The sequence below is a fragment of the Babylonia areolata genome, chromosome 13 (genome assembly GCF_041734735.1).
Source record: "Babylonia areolata isolate BAREFJ2019XMU chromosome 13, ASM4173473v1, whole genome shotgun sequence".
In the NCBI taxonomy this organism is placed as follows: Eukaryota; Metazoa; Mollusca; class Gastropoda; order Neogastropoda; family Buccinidae; genus Babylonia; species Babylonia areolata.
In genome coordinates, this window is record NC_134888.1 from 32,689,554 (window position 1) to 32,705,943 (window position 16,390).

At 43.3% G+C, this 16,390-nt stretch overlaps 1 protein-coding gene across 6 annotated transcripts in view; it reads left to right on the top strand.

The window, feature by feature from the left end:
* Positions 1 to 16,390, top strand: part of LOC143289215 (inositol 1,4,5-trisphosphate-gated calcium channel ITPR3-like) — a 216,364-nt gene that overhangs the window by 63,693 nt on the left and 136,281 nt on the right. For all 6 annotated transcript variants that reach the window (XM_076598162.1, XM_076598163.1, XM_076598164.1 and 3 more), the window contains exons 15-20: positions 1,932 to 1,982; positions 2,740 to 2,820; positions 5,656 to 5,714; positions 6,483 to 6,612; positions 8,686 to 8,808; positions 11,258 to 11,368. In XM_076598162.1, coding sequence (XP_076454277.1) covers positions 1,932 to 1,982; positions 2,740 to 2,820; positions 5,656 to 5,714; positions 6,483 to 6,612; positions 8,686 to 8,808; positions 11,258 to 11,368 — 555 coding nt within the window. The remainder of the gene's footprint in view (positions 1 to 1,931; positions 1,983 to 2,739; positions 2,821 to 5,655; positions 5,715 to 6,482; positions 6,613 to 8,685; positions 8,809 to 11,257; positions 11,369 to 16,390) is intronic.

Sequence of the window (16,390 nt, forward strand, 5' to 3'; positions counted from 1 at the left end):
ATTCTCGCTAACACAATACATGATTCTCGCTGACTCAATACATGATTCTCGCTAAAACAGTACATGATTCTCACCATCACAATACATGATTCTCACTAACAAAGGTAACAGTTAACAGACGTTAGGTCTGCTTGGCCCCATACTGAAGGGGACTAATACAAAAGAACACAATAAATGATTCTCACTAACACAATACATGACTCTCACTAGCTAACAAAGGTAACAGTTAATAGACGTTAGGTCTGCTTGGCCCCATACTGAAGGGGACTAATACAAAAGAACACAATACATGACTCTCACTAGCTAACAAAGGTAACAGTTAACAGACGTTAGGTCTGCAAACGAAGACTCCTGCAGGACACAAACCATGTAGTGAGAGTGGAGGTGGCGGGGGTGGGGGGTTAGGGGGGGGGGAGAGAGGGGGGGGCTGACGATCGAGGGGGTGGGGAGCGGGGGATGCTTGAGAGACACAGAGAGAGACAGAGAGAGAGAGACCGAGAGAGAGAGAGAGAGATGGAGAGATAGGGAGAAAGAGAGAGGGGGAGGGAAAGAGAGAGAGAGAGGGAGAAAGAGAGGGGGAGGGAGACAGGGAGGGAGAGAGAGAGAGAATGGGAATGCGAATGGTTTATTCATCAGGCCATGGTCTGTCAGGGAGGGTTTAACGAACAATTACCATCACAAACTGTTCAAGAACACAGAATCAAAATGGCGTATCGAGAGAGGGGGGGAGTGGGTGAAAGAAAGAGAAAGGGAAGGAACAGATAGGAGACACAGAGAGAGGAGAGAGAGGAGGGGGGTGAAAGAAAGAGAAAGGGAAGGAACAGATAGGAGACAGAGAGAGAGAGAGAGAGGAGGAGTGGGTGAAAGAAAGAGAGAGGGAAGGAACAGATAGGAGACAGAGAGAGCGAGAGAGAGGGGAGTGGGTGAAAGAAAGAGAAAGGGAAGGAACAGATAGGAGACACAGAGAGAGAGAGAGAGAGGAGGGGGTGAAAGAAAGAGAGAGGGAAGGAACAGATAGGAGACAGAGAGAGAAAGAGAGAGAGAGGAGGGGTGAAAGAAAGAGAGAGGGAAGGAACAGATAGGAGACAGAGAGAGCGAGAGAGAGAGAGAGAGGGGGGTGAAGAAAGAGAAAGGGAAGGAACAGATAGGAGACAGAGAGAGCGAGAGAGAGGAGGGGGGTGAAAGAAAGAGAAAGGGAAGGAACAGATAGGAGACACAGAGAGAGAGAGAGAGAGGGGAGTGGGTGAAAGAAAGAGAAAGGGAAGGAACAGTTAGGAGACAGAGAGAGCGAGAGAGAGAGAGAGAGGAGGGGGGGTGAAAGAAAAAGAAAGGGAAGGAACAGATAGGAGACAGAGAGAGAGGCGGAGGAGTGGGTGAAAGAAAGAGAAAGGGAAGGAACAGATAGATAGATAGAGAGGGGGGAGCTGAGAATGGGTGTAGAGGCTGACAGGGGGGAAGGAGAGTCAGTGGGTATACAGAGACATGACATGACATGACATGACAAGACATTACATGACATGACAAGACATGACAATACAAAACAAGACAGAATTCTTTACTTCCGAGGATAATAGATACACATTTTGTTTTGTGTTTTTTGTTTTTGTGTGTGTTTTGTTGTTGTTTTTTGTTTGTGTTTTTTTGCATCCAGTCCCCACCTCTTGAATAGGGTCTACACTACATAATACTAAATACTGTGTGTGTGTGTGTTAGTATTAATGAAACTACATGCGGGAAACATTACACACACACACACACACACACACACACACACACACACACACACACACACACACACACACGCACGCACACGTACACACACACACACATACACACACACACACACACACACACACACACACACACACACACACACACACACACAGAACATTCTAACGGAACCAACAAGCCTGCTGTTCTCTCTTCTGCAGAAAAAGGCCGGCGCTGTGCTCAATGCAAAGATGGCTCATGACGTCATTTCCGTGAGTTGTTGACTGAACGAGCGTTGAAAACCAAGAAATCCTCTCTCTCTCTCTCTCTCTCTCTCTCTCTCTCTCTCTCTCTGTGTGTTATTTATTCATGAATTATCGTGAATTCCTTTTTTCATTCTGCCTTTCTGTGTTTGTGTGTGTGTGTATGGGTGCGTGGTGAGTGTCTTCATTGTTTGTTTGATAAGTTGGATCGAATGACTGTTTCATTCATTCATTCATTCATTCATTCATTCATTCAATGACTGACTGGTCGGTCGATTATTTGATTCGATGATTGACTGAGATGCTGATTGATTGACCGGTATCTTTTATAAGTCCATCGATTCATCAATTTTATGATTGGTTAATTGATTCTTTTAGTGATTCTTTAATTCATTGACTTCATTAATCGATTAATTGATTTTTGGATTGACTTATTATTCAATCATTGTCTGATAGATAGATAGATAGATAGATAGATAGATAGATAGATAGATAGATTGAATGATTGATTAGTTAAATGATTGACTGACTTTGAGTGACTGACTGATCGATTAATTGATTGACTAGTTGATCGATCGGTGAGAAAATCAATCGATTAGGTTGACCTGATTGATTAATTGACTGATGGATTGACTGGTCGAGCGATCGATTGGTTGAACGATCGGTTGATGGATATAATCGATGTGAGGGTTGATTGATGGATTTATTGATGGATGGATGGATGGATTGATTGATTGAATGATTGGTGATGACGTGGTGGTGGCAGTCCCTGGTGGAGATGGAGGACTTCATGGTGGACAACAGTGTGCCCAGCAAGAACAGGCAGAAGCTGATGAGGAACCTCCGGGTTAGTGTTGCTCTCTCACTGCCATTTATTCACCCCTTTTTTTTTTCTTTTTCTTTTTTTTCTCAAGGCCTGACTAAGCGCGTTGGGTTACGCTGCTGGTCAGGCATCTGCTTGGCAGATGTGGTGTAGCGTATACGGATTTGTCCGAACGCAGTGACGCCTCCTTGAGCTACTGAAACTGAAACTGAAACTGAAACTCTCACTGCCTGCAGTTTGTCGGCTTTTTGTTTCTGTCTCTTGGCTCTTGTTGGTTGGTGTATTTGTATTTTGTATTTCTCTCTTTTTTTTTTGTCACAACGGATTTCTCTGTGTGAAATTCGGGCTGCTCTCTCCCTAGGGAGAGCGCGTCGCTACACTACAGCGCCACCCCCCACCCTTTTTTCTGTATTTTTTTTTTCCCTGCGAGCAGTTTTATTTGTTTGTTTTTTTCCTATCGAAGTGGATTTTTCTACAGAATTTTGGCCAGGATACAACCCTTTTGTTGCCGTGGGTTCTTTTACGTGGTGCTAAGTGCGTGCTGCACACGGGACCTCGGTTTATCGTCTCATGCGAATGACTAGCGTCCAGACCACCACTCAAGGTCTAGTGGAGGAGGAGAAAATATCGGCGGCTGAGCCGTGATTCGAACCAGCGCGCTCAGATTCTCTCGCTTCCTAGGCGGACGCGTTACCTCTAGGCCATCACTCACTTGTGTTTGTTATTGGTGACGGTGGTGATGGTGATGGTGGCGCTGGTGGTGGTGGTGGTGGTAGTGTCGTTGTTATTGGTGTTGTCGTTATTGGTGGTGGTGGTGATTTTGTTGTTGTTGTTATTGTTGTCTTTGTTTTTGCTCTTAATGTTGTCGTCGTTATTGTTGTTGTTGTTCATGTAGCTGTTGCTGTTATTATTGTTGTTTTTGTTTTTGTATTGTTGTTGTAATCGTAGTTGTTGTCGTAGTTGTTGTTTGTTGGTATTATTATCGTGTTTGTTGTTGTCGTTGGTTGTGGTTGCTGTTGGTTTGTGTTGTCATAGTAGTTCTTGTCGATGTCATTGGTAGTTGTTGCAGCTGTTGGTCTTGTTTTTGTTGTTGTTGTTGTTGTTTTTGGTGGTGGTGTGTGGGGATATTGCCTTTGGTTTTTGTTATTATCATTATTGTTGTTGGTGGTGGTGGTGGTCGTGGTGGTGGTGGTTTTGTCATAGTTGTTGTTGCTGTGTTCTTGTACGTGTGTGTACATTGTGTCTGACTGAAGTGTTATTTTAAATCGCTGCCGGAGTTTTGAAAGCGCTGTAAAAATATACTAGAATTATTGTTGCTGGTTTTATTTTATGTTGTTTGTAGTTGTATTATCAGCAGCGGTTGCAGTACCAGTACCAGCACTCCAGCACTAGCAGCAGTAGTAGTAGTAGTAGATGTAGCAGTGTTGATGGTGGTGATAGTTATCATCGTTGCTGATTTTGTTGTTTAACTACTGAAATCATAGTAGATGTAGCAGTGGTGATAGTGGTTATAGTTATCATCCTTGCTGATTTTGTTGTTTAACCACTGAAATGATGTTACTTTTGGTGTTGTTGTTTGAACCGGTTGTAGTGTGAGGAGTAGCAGCTGTAGTAGTAGTTGTTGTTGTTTAACCACTGGAATGACGATGTCACTGCCGGGGTTGCTGTCTGAACAGGTTGTAGTAGTAGTAGTAGTAGTAGTAGTAGTAGTAGTAGTAGTAGTATAAGTAGCATGCAGCAACAACAGCAGTCGTAACAGTCGTAGTAGTAGTAGTTGTTATTATTGTTGTTGTTTAACCACTGGAATGACGATGTCACTGCCGGGGTTGCTGTCTGAATAGGTTGTAGTGTGAGTAGTAGTAGTAGTAGTAGTAGTAGTAGTAGTAGTAGTAGTATAAGCAGCATGCAGCAACAGCAGCAGTCGTGGTAGTAGTTGTTGTTGTTATTGTTGTTGTTTAACCACTGGAATGACGATGTCACTGTCGGGTTTGTTGTTTGAACAGGTTGTAGTAGTAGTAGTAGTAGTAGTAGTAGTAGTAGTAGTAGTAGTAGTAGTATAAGCAGCATGCAGCAACAGCAGCAGTCGTAACAGTCGTAGTAGTAGTAGTTGTTGTTGTTGTTGTTGTTGCTTAACCACTGGGCAAAACTGATGCGGAAGTGAAGCTACTTATAGAAGAAAACAGTAAAGAAGAGGACATCATCATATACACAGATGGCTCAGTCACCAAAGACCAGTCTGGCTGGGGATTCACTGCGAAACAAAATGGAAAAACAATTTGGGAAGAGAATGCTGCCTACAAAGTCACAACCTCCAGCCTAACGATGGAAGTTGAAGCTGTGACACATGCCCTCCAGTGGCTATCGTCCATCCATACGCCCGGAAACCAACATGCCATGATTCTAACCGACTCAATGAACCTCATACAGAAAATTGAAAACGGAATGGGAAGCCCAGAGTGGCTTAACGCAATGCGCAACTTTCAGACTAAAAAACTCACATGGTCCCGTGTGCAGCATGCACTTAGCGCACTCAAGGCCTGACTAAGCGCGTTGGGTTACGCTGCTGGTCAGGCATCTGCTTGGCAGATGTGGTGTAGCGTATATGGTTTTGTCCGAACGCAGTGACGCCTCCTTGAGCTACTGAAACTGAAACTGAAACTAACCACTGGAATGACGATGTCGCTGTCGGGGTTGCTGTTTGAACAGGTTGTAGTGTGAGTAGTAGTAGTAGCAGCAGCAGTAGTAGTAGTAGTAGTAGTATAAGCAGCATGCAGCAACAGCAGCAGTCGTAGTAGTAGTTGTTGTTGTTGTTTAACCACTGGAATGACGATGTCACTGTCGGGGTTGCTGTTTGAACAGGTTGTGGAGCAACTGGTGAGTCTGCTCAAAGTGCCGTACATGGGATCACCGGATCAGGCGTGAGTCCTTTCACCCTTCAGTCCATCCTTCATTTCTTTCATTCTTCCTTCCTTCCCTCCTTCCTTCTTCTCTTCCCTCCGTCCTTCCTTCCTTTCTTCCTTCCTCCCTTCCATGCTTTTTTCCCGTTCTTTCTTCCTTCATTTCGTTTTTCCTCCCTCCCTTTCTTCCTTCTTTCCTCCCTTCCATGCTTTTTTTCCCGTTATTCCTTCCTTCATTTTGTTCTTCCTTCCTTCCTCCCTTCCTCCCCCCCCCCTTCCCCGCTTTCTTCCGTTCTTCCTTCCTTCCTTCATTTTCTTCCTTCCTTCCTTCCTCCCCCCCCCCTTCCCTGCTTTCTTCCGTTCTTCCTTCCCTCCTTCCTTCCTTTCGTTTTTCCTTCCTTCCCCCGTTCCTCCCTCCCTTCTCTTCCCCCCCTTCCCTGCTTTCTTCCGTTCTTTCTTCCTTCTCTCAACTCTCGACTGTTGGCCGCTGTTCTTTCTCTGTCTCTGGACCTTGCAATTGGAATGAACTTCCTCTTTCGCTTCGTCAAGTCTCCACACTCAGCTCTTATAAGCCTGGCCTTAAAACCCACCTCTTCCCAAAACAGCCTCCCTTCCCTGACTCTTCCTTGTCTTTAGTTTCTCCAGTTTTAGAGTTATGCGTGCGTGTGAATGACTGATGTGTGAAAGAGCTTTGATTTGTCTCCGCACAAGATTCAGCGCTATATAAATACCATTATTATTATTAGTAGTATTATTATAGTGGGACACGAACATGTCTGGCTGTTCTAGGCACCTGACCAACATCTTCGTGGAGGCCTACAATGTGCTGTACACCTACCTCATGGGGGACAGCCGTAAGAACGAGCTGTACATCGCCAAGTACATCGACTTCTTCCTCACCCAGTTCGAGTACAAGGCGGTGAGTAGTGCACTCTCTCATTATCTCTCCCTGCTGCGGATTTTTTTGTCAATGGAATCACTCCGCGATAAGAAAGATTATCAGATGGAAAATGCAGAGATCTGTCATTATTAGTTTCCAAGTTTGTTTTTCACAGTATGAAATAGAGGCAGAAGTTTGCAGAAAGTAATAGACCTATTTTGAATGCGGTTGTGAAGTGAAGAGTATAGTTATGAAATATGTTTATAGAGAAGAAACGCATGCTAAAAGATTATGAATAGACTTACTGTCAATTTAATTTACATGCTAAGTCAAAAAATGTGCTATGTTATGACGGTTTTATTTATTCATTTATTTATTTATTTACTTATTTGTTTAGTGTGTGTGTGTGTGTGTGTGTGTGTGTGTGTGTGTGTGTGTGTGTGTGTGTGTGTGTGTGTGTGTGCGCGAGCGCTCATGAGTGAGGTTGTATTTAGTGTGTCTGTGTGTGTGTGTGTGTGTGTGTGTGTGTGTGTGTGTGTGTGTGTGTGCGCGCTCATGAGTGAGAGTTCCCACTCCATGTTTATGTGCCCATGGCCAAAGAACATTAAAATATTTCATTTCATTTCATTTCTCCCTGCTGCGTATGCTAAGTTTAGAATCGGTGTTTCTGATATCGCTGTGCATAGTCAAAGGTACCAAAAAAATGAAAAGTACACATGTCCGATGTGCAGATCCGAGAGAGAGGATGAAGTTCATTTCGTTTTTTGGCTGTCCGGCATTGGATGATCTTAGAAAAAGATTCATCCCTTCAAAGTTAATATTATAGCAGACCAACATTTTTCAGACTAACATTATTAATGTCTTGCAGAAATGAATCTGTCATCAAGAACTTCGCAGTTTTTTTCTGTATAAGTCGTTTCAGAGAAGAACCGCTATGAGCTGATACCATGATATTGTTCAAAGATATATATATATATATATATATATATATATATATATATATATATATATATATATATATATATATATATATATTCAAGAACTACATGTACAATGTTTTTGTGCGCATCATTTTCTAAAAATTGTTTCCTAATTGTGTGTACCCCCTTCAAATGGGGCCATGCCCTTTCTTGAATAAAATATCGTTATCGTTATCGTTATCATTATCGTTATCTCCCTGCTTGCATGGAGGTTGAGTAGCGCGCCCTATCCTATGTGCATGGCTGCTGTGTTTGGTCTGAATAGTGTTTTAGTTTGAACACGTTGCCACCAGTGGAGTGATGGCCTACAGGTAAGGCGTCCGCTTAGGAAGCGAGAGAATCTGAGCGCTCTGGTTCAGCCGCCGATATATTCTCCCCCTCCACTAGACCTTGAGTGGTGGTCTGGACGCTAGTCATTCGGATGAGACGATAAACCGAGGTCCCGTGTGCAGCATGTACTTAGCGCACGTAAAAGAACCCACAGCAAAAAAATAGTTGTTCCTGGAAAAAAATTGTAGAAAAATCCACTTCGATAGGAAAAACAAATAAAATTGCTCGCAGGAAAAAATACAACAACAAAAATGGGTGGCGCTGTAGTGTAGCGACGCGTTCTCCCTGGGGAGAGCAGCCCGAATTTCACACAGAGAAATATGTTGTGAATAAAAGAAATTCAAATTCAAATACAAATCAAATGCCATACAAATACACTGACTTCAGACAACGACAGCAAGAAAGTTAATAGATTTAGTCCTGTTGTGTTGTGGTGTGTTGTGTTGGTTCAGACAGTATTTCCTTTTGATGACGCTACAGTACGAATACAATGAATTCGTACATGTATTTGTGTGAGTGTGTGTGAGTGTGTGTGTGTGTGTGTGTGTGTGTGTGTGTGTGTGTGTGTGTGTGTGTGTAAAAATGCATGACTGCGGAAAGAAAAGGACTCTGTACACCAGTGAAATAACATCTGTTTGTGTGTTAGTGTGTGTGTATGTGTGTGCGTGTGCACATGTGTGTGTATATATATATATATATATGTGTGTGTGTGTGTGTGTGTGCGTGTGTGTGTGTGTATGTCTGTGTGTGTGTGTCTGTGTGTGTGTCTGTGCTGACCCCTCACCTCTGCACCTCCCCCCAGGGCAAGATCGGGCTGAACGCCGCCCACATGGTGATGGAGTTGATCCGAGACAACCGGAAGATCGTGGACCGCATCACTGAGGACCACATTGACAAGTTCGTGGAGCTGCTCAAGAGAGACAAGGTCAGTCAGGCCCTCCATTTTGTTTGGTTGGTTTTGTTGTTGGTTTTGTTGTTTGTTTCTTGCTCTTTTTTGGGGGGGCGGGGGGGGGGGGATAGGGGGGGGGCCGGTGGTGGTGGTGTGTGTGTGTGTGTGTGTGTGTGTGTGTGTGTGTTCTTTTTGTTTTTTGTTGTTGTCGTTGTTGTTTTTTGGGGGGCATTCTGATGTGGAAGTCAAACAGGTACCTATTTACATATTCATTTCATTTTATTAGATGCTAAAAAGTTATTTGGAACAATAATTTTAAAAATTTCACTTTAGCTGCTTGCTGGAAAGAGAGAGAGAGAGAGAGCAGTTCAAGATTCAAGATGAATTCATTAACCTTTGACCCCTGTTGAAGTATGGAGGATTTCAGAAAGCATCATAATCAAGAACAGCGACTACAATTATCTGAGCGTATTTTGAAAAAAAAAATAATAATAAGGATTAACATTTCCTTCTTCTGCATACAAGTAACCTACACAACATTGCAAATCTTTAATGAATTTACTAAGACTAAAGAAAACCCGTAAACTTGCAGAAATTAGTTGCAAAATGAAAATACATTCACGGTTTTGTGGAAATAATGAAAACAAAGACCCTGAATGAGACCAGGTGCCAGTTGCATTGCTTGCTTCTAACTTTTTTTGACAGTTACACGTGACTAAATGCCTACGTTGACCGAACTACGCCATTGGTCAGTTCCATACTACACGCAGTTAGTAGCGGGTTACGACCATACTAGGCTCTTCCGTCCGAGCAATGCAGCTGGCTCCGAGGCCTTTAGCTACTTTTGTTTTATTGTGCAAAACATAATAGTGAGGGTGACTTCTTTTTTTTTAAAGACTGTTTAGAACTGAGCTTTATTGCGTCATATTGCAGTATAAGTATCGTTTCGGTTTTGATCATCGCACCGTAGCGGTTCGCATGGCATCGCATTGCATCTTGTCGTGCATCGCATCGTATCGCAACATCGGATCCCATCGCATTGTACTGCATCGTATCGCATTGCATCATATCGCATCGTATATCGCATCGTATCGCTTCTCATGATGCATCGCATCGTGTCGTTTCGTCGTATCCGATTGCATCGCATCGTATTGTCTGTATCGCATGGTGTCGTATCGTTCATACTGATAGACGGGCGCAATAGCCGAGTGGTTAAAGCGTTGGACTGTCAATCTGAGGGTCCCGGGTTCGAATCACGGTGACGGCGCCTGGTGGGTAAAGGGTGGAGATTTTTACGATCTCCCAGGTCAACATATGTGCAGACCTGCTAGTGCCTGAAGCCCCCTTCGTGTGTATATGCAAGCAGAAGATCAAATACGCACGTTAAAGATCCTGTAATCCATGTCAGCGTTCGGTGGGTTATGGAAACAAGAACATACCCAGCATGCACATCCCCGAAAACGGAGTATGGCTGCCTACATGGTCATACACGTAAAAGCCCACTCGTGTACATACGAGTGAACACAGAAGAAGAAGAAGAAGTTCATACTGATAGACCACAGCAGATTTATCTTCGAGGAACATCTTAGGGGGCTGCTCTGTCCTCCTGAAGAGAGCGCGTGGCCATAATTATTGTATCCAGCACCACTTATCCTTTTTATCTATCTTCATTTTTTGTCTGCATGTATTTTGATTTTTTTGTGTGTTAGTAAAGTCAAGTCAAAATTTTATTTCATGATGGTAAATTGTATAAGCAACAATTGCTTTTTTGTACATCAAGCCATCAATGAAAAAAAAAGTTTTTAATAAAAATAAATAATAACAATTAAAAGAGGGGAAAAAAAGAAAAAAAATATAGGAGAGAGAGAGAGAGAGAGAGAGAGAGAGAGAGAGAGAGAATAAACAAGCAGATGAAGAGCAACAATAACAACAAAATGCATATATATATATATATATATATATATATATATATATATATATATATATATACAAGAATATTGTGATAAAGAAATACCAATACACAACTGCACTTCCATTTCACACACACACACACACACACACACACACACACACACACACACACACCACTGAACACAAATTCTTGGACACAATTACACCATGCCCATCCCACCCACATGCACATGTTTCCTAAATCCTTGCCAACACAAACATATACAAAACATTTCACAATTAATAATAGGAATATTAGACTAACAGATCAAAATTTGTATTACTGTTGATTATTTTAAATGAGGTGATTCTTCAGATTTTTCTTAAACACGTTTTTATTTACGATACTTTTCAGAGTGGGTGGGAGATTATTCCATGAATTTCCACCAGAATACAGAAAGCTGGATTTTGTAAAGGTTGTTTCTTAGTCTGGGTATGCAGAGCATGTGGTTGTGTCTGTGTTCATTAGTTTTAAAATGGCTGCAGTTTTTTGGTGTGTTATTATGTATGTGTGTGTGTTGTTACGTCTGAGCAGAACTATCGCTACCTGGAGCTGCTGAGCGTGCTGTGCGTGTGTGACGGCGTGTCCATAGCTGACAACCAGGCCTACATCACGCAGAAATGGCTGGGAGGCAAGGACCAAAAGGTAACGTCCCCTTTTCATTGGTCAATAATCCCGTTCGATTAAATAACGTCCCATTTTCATTGGTCAATAATCCCGTTTAATTAGTTAACGTCCCCTTTTTCATTGGTCAATAATCGCGTTTAATTAATTAACGTCCCATTTTCATTGGTCAATAATCCCATTTATTAATCAGTTAACGTCTCTTTTCATTGGTCAATAATCACGTTTAATAATTGATTAAAGTCCCTTTTTTTATTGGTCAATAATCGCGTTTGATCAGTTAACGTCCTTTTATCGTTGGTCTGTAATCCCTTTTAATTAATTAACGTCCCGTTTACATTGGTCAGTAATCCCGTTTCATTAAATTAACACCCAGCACGGAGTGAGTGTGTTTGAGCTGAGGATTCTCCACCACATGCCTCCTGTTTTTTGTTGTTTTTTTTGTTTGTTTGGGGTTTTTTTGGTTTTTTTGTTGTTGTTTTTTTTGTTTGTTTGGGTTTTTTTTTTGGGGGGGGGGTTGGGGGGGGGGGTTGTTGTTTGTTTGGTTGGTTTTTTGGGGTTTTTTTGGGGTTTTTTTTCATCGGTTCCTGTTTTGTTAGCTGTGTTGTTCTTACCTTTCCCCCCCCCCCTTTTGTTTATAACTCGTGATAAATTGTATGAAAGTCTGCTTGTAGAGAAATCCCTGACATCTTTAGCGTTTGTATGTATATGTACACTACGACAGGGCTTCATATGAGACTTTCCTGTTACCCTATCATATCAGACTCGTCGCGTTGGCCTGTCAAATTCATGGTGGAATTTTCAAATAAGACGCCGTTTTAAACCAAGAAGAGGAATCGTTCTTCGGCTAAATATCCACATGAACAAGACAAAAAGTATGCTGTTGTACGCATACGCATGAGCGGATGCGTACATATATGCATACAAACAAGCACGCGCACGTACAGACATACCCTGACACGTGACACATGTTAACTTGACTTTTCAAGTATATAAGTAAACATCGATAAATGCATAGATATCAGTATATAGATAAAAACACATCATCAAAAATATAGAATACGCGAATAAATGAATGAATAAGTAAGTACATTACTAAGTAATTGATTTTTTTTTTTTAAATAAAGCGGGTGATTAAAACTGGGGGAAACGGGTTTCAGGTGTGATGCTTTATTCAGCACTTTGTTATCATTTCGCACGCACGCACGCACACACACACACACACACACACACACACACACACACACACACACACACACACACACACACACACACACACACACACACACACACACACACACACACACACACACACACACACACACACACACACACACACACACACACACACACACACACACACACACACACACACACACACACACACACACCGTGTGCTCCTTGAATATGCATGCAGCTGAGACAAACACGTATACACGCACCCACACACACACACACAAGCACTCTCATGTGTGTTTGTCATTGACTGAAATTCAAGCAATTTCATGTTCAAAACTGGCGCCTGCGATTCAGATTGAAATATGTTTAAAAAAAAAATTTAAAAAGAAAGAAAGAAAAAGAAAAGAAAAAAAGAGGGTACTTTGGGACAAAATGGATATGTCTAGGTCATTTGTTACCAACACATAATGACCTACATGTAAAAACGTGACAAAACAACAACGAAGATAATGCACCTCATCATAAAACGAAGCGTTTTCCTTCTTCATTGACAGAGAGTAATGAAAATAATGATAAATATGATTTTTTTTTATATCATAATTTTTTTTTTTTTTTATGTATGTACGCTTATCTATATATTTTTTTTTTCTCAAGGCCTGACTAAGCGCGTTGGGTTACGCTGCTGGTCAGGCATCTGCTTGGCAGATGTGGTGTAGCGTATATGGATTTGTCCGAACGCAGTGACGCCTCCTTGAGCTACTGAAACTGAAACTGAAACTGACAGAGAGTGCACTTGAAAGGGATATTTTCGATGATGATTCAAAACGGAGTGTTTAGTTGAACACGGCTTGTTTTTCGTCACCCTGTTGCGGTGCAGCCTAACTCACACGAATTTCACATCAAAGGACAGCCACGCGCTATTAACACGTACATGAACACGCGTACATGCTCGCGAAGACGCGCGTGCGCCCTCTCGCGTGTTTCATCTTACTTCGTGTCGTGTGAAATCATAACGCACACTCTGTGTGCCGTGTTGTACTGTACTGTACTCAACTGTACCTTAAGGTACCGTACCGTGATGTGCTGTACCGTGCTGCGCAGTGCTGTGTTGCGCTGTGCAGTGCAGTGCTGTGCAGTGCAGTGCTGTGCTGTGCCGTGCTGTGCTGAGCTGTATACTACTGTACTATACAGCACTGTACTGCATTGTACTATACCGTGTCATACTGTACTGTTCCGTTCTGTACAATATTATGCTACACCGTTCCATACCGCCCCGTTCCGTCCTGTGATGTACTGTACTGTAATCTACTGTGCTGTATATTGCGCTGTAACATCAGAGAATGACAGTGGCTTACAGTTGGACCGATGGTCGTTCCGCTGGTCACCATGTTCTCTTGATTGCGCTGGGCGAGTAATTTGTGAATGGGAATGGTACTGGGTCAAAGGATTGACAGGAATATCTTCGGGAGGTTTATCATGCTGAAGGTTGACAGCTTCGTTCAGTCTCTCTCAGTCATCTTCCAGCATTGTGAGCCACCCAGTGTGGTGGGCAGTACACAGCTCTGGTTCATCATCAGCATGGTGTTGATGCTTTGTAGATTTCGAGAAGGCCTTTGACGGACGCAATAGCCGAGTGGTTAAAGCGTTGGACTGTCAATCTGAGGGTCCCGGGTTCGAATCACGGTGACGGCGTCTGGTGGGTGAAGGGTGGAGATTTTTACGATCTCCCAGGTCAACATATGTGCAGACCTGCTAGTGCCTGAACCCCCTTCGTGTGTATATGCAAGCAGAAGATCAAATACGCACGTTAAAGATCCTGTAATAAATGTCAGCGTTCGGTGGGTTATGGAAACAAGAACATACCCAGCATGCACACCCCCGAAAAACGGAGTATGGCTGCCTACATGGCGGGGTAAAAACGGTCATACACGTAAAAGCCCACTCGTGTGCATACGAGTGAACGTGGGAGTTGCAGCCCACGAACGCAGAAGAAGAAGAAGAAGAGAAGGCCTTTGGCAGCATCCACAAAGAGATCCTGTGGAATATACTCGGTGCTTATGGACGATCTGTTGTGGATTATTTGCCATAGCCTTTCCCTGAGGATGCTGTCAGAAGCCTTCTCGAAATCTATAAAGTTGATGCAGAGCTGTCGCTGCCGCCATTCTGTGCACTGCTCATTGATGTTATGCAGGGTAAATACCTGGTCAGTGCTTCATCTTCCTTTTCGAAAAACAAAAATGTCTGATGTCTGCTAGTTCCTAAGCAGTCTGCTGCATATGAGATTCGTTCTGTGGTGATATTTGCAAGGATTTTGTCCTGGAACTGACAAAAGGGTGATTCCGCGCCAACTGGTGCAGTTGTTTAGGATGCCCTTGTTTGGAATTTTCCTCTCTTCCCATACTATTTTTTTTTGAATTTGTATTGCTTTTTATCACAATAGATTTCCCTGTGTGAAATTCGGGCTGCTCTCCCCAGGGAGAGCGCGACGGTACACTACAGCGCCCTCCCCCCCCCACCCTCCCCTCCCCCCACCGATTCACAGTATAAAAAGAATTTAAGTGAAATAAAACTGACATGAAGTTCACGCCATTTTATACGCACGAAAGCATCTGCGCGTTTTCAGGACTGAAATAACCACACACACAAAAAAAAGACCCCACACCAGTCACTGTTTTAGAACTTAATATATAACCAGCAACAACACTATCTTGGCCATGCTGCTTGTCTCAGAGCAAGCACAAGAAATCACAGAAGAAGAAGAAGAGGAAGAAGGAGAAGAAATCGAAGAAAAAGAAGAAGAGCAGACACGGCGACCGAGACAGAGACAGTGAGGCGGGCGTGGAGAGTGGTCCGGGAATCTCCGAAAGCGAAGACCGAGACAGAGACAGAGAGGCGGGAGAGGAGAGTGGTCCGGGAATCTCCGAAAGCGAAGACCGACATTACCACCCATACACCCAAACCGACGACGACGACGACGGCAGCGTTGAAAAGAAAGGCGATGACACTGAGGACGGGAGACGATCTGATGCCGCCACCTCCAGCAGGGGATGGCACTCGGCACACAACGACGACGACGACGACGACGACGATGACAATGACCATGAAGACGACGGAACCGTCACGGATAAAACCACCACAACGGGAAGCGAGGTGGCTGAGCAGACTCGAACCCCCACCTCCGAGAGACGGGACAGGGGAGACAGGGAGGAGGAGAAGGAGAAGGAGGAGGAGAAGGAGAGAAGGCGGAGGGAGAGGAGGGAGCGGCGACGCAAGAGGCGGGAGAAGAAAGCGCGGAAAAGGGAACGGAGGCGGAGGGAATCGTCCGGGTCGGAGAATTCAGGTGGGGGGTTCTGCGTCCACTGTGGAGACCATGCCTTGAAGAAGGCCCGCCGTTCGGTGAGTGAGTGACACTGGTAACTGATGCCTCCGCTGCTAACGTGGTCACCCCTGGCGGTTTTTTTTTTTGTTGTTTTTTTCTCACCATGGATGTATTCGATTAACTGTTCCCATTCTGCACGTGTTGTTGTTGGTTTTTTTGTTGTTGCTGTGTTCACCGGCTTGAACTGCAAATAAAACTTTCTAATGGCAAAACGTGTGTGTTGTGTTTTTATTTTCTGTGTGTGTGTGTGTGTGTGTTTGTTAGTTTACACCGTGTTAACTGCAAACGTGTAAACCGGACCTTGTTAAAAGAGTGACGATGTCCATTTTCAACACATTTAAAAACACTGCGTGCATAATTATGTCCACATAGTGCTCTGAAAGTTGAGATGTGACTGCCTCCAAACTGTCCCGACAAAAGTACTACAAAATAAAATAAAAAGAAAGAGAGAAAGAAAGAAAAGGCGAAGATGGCAAAGGCGATCT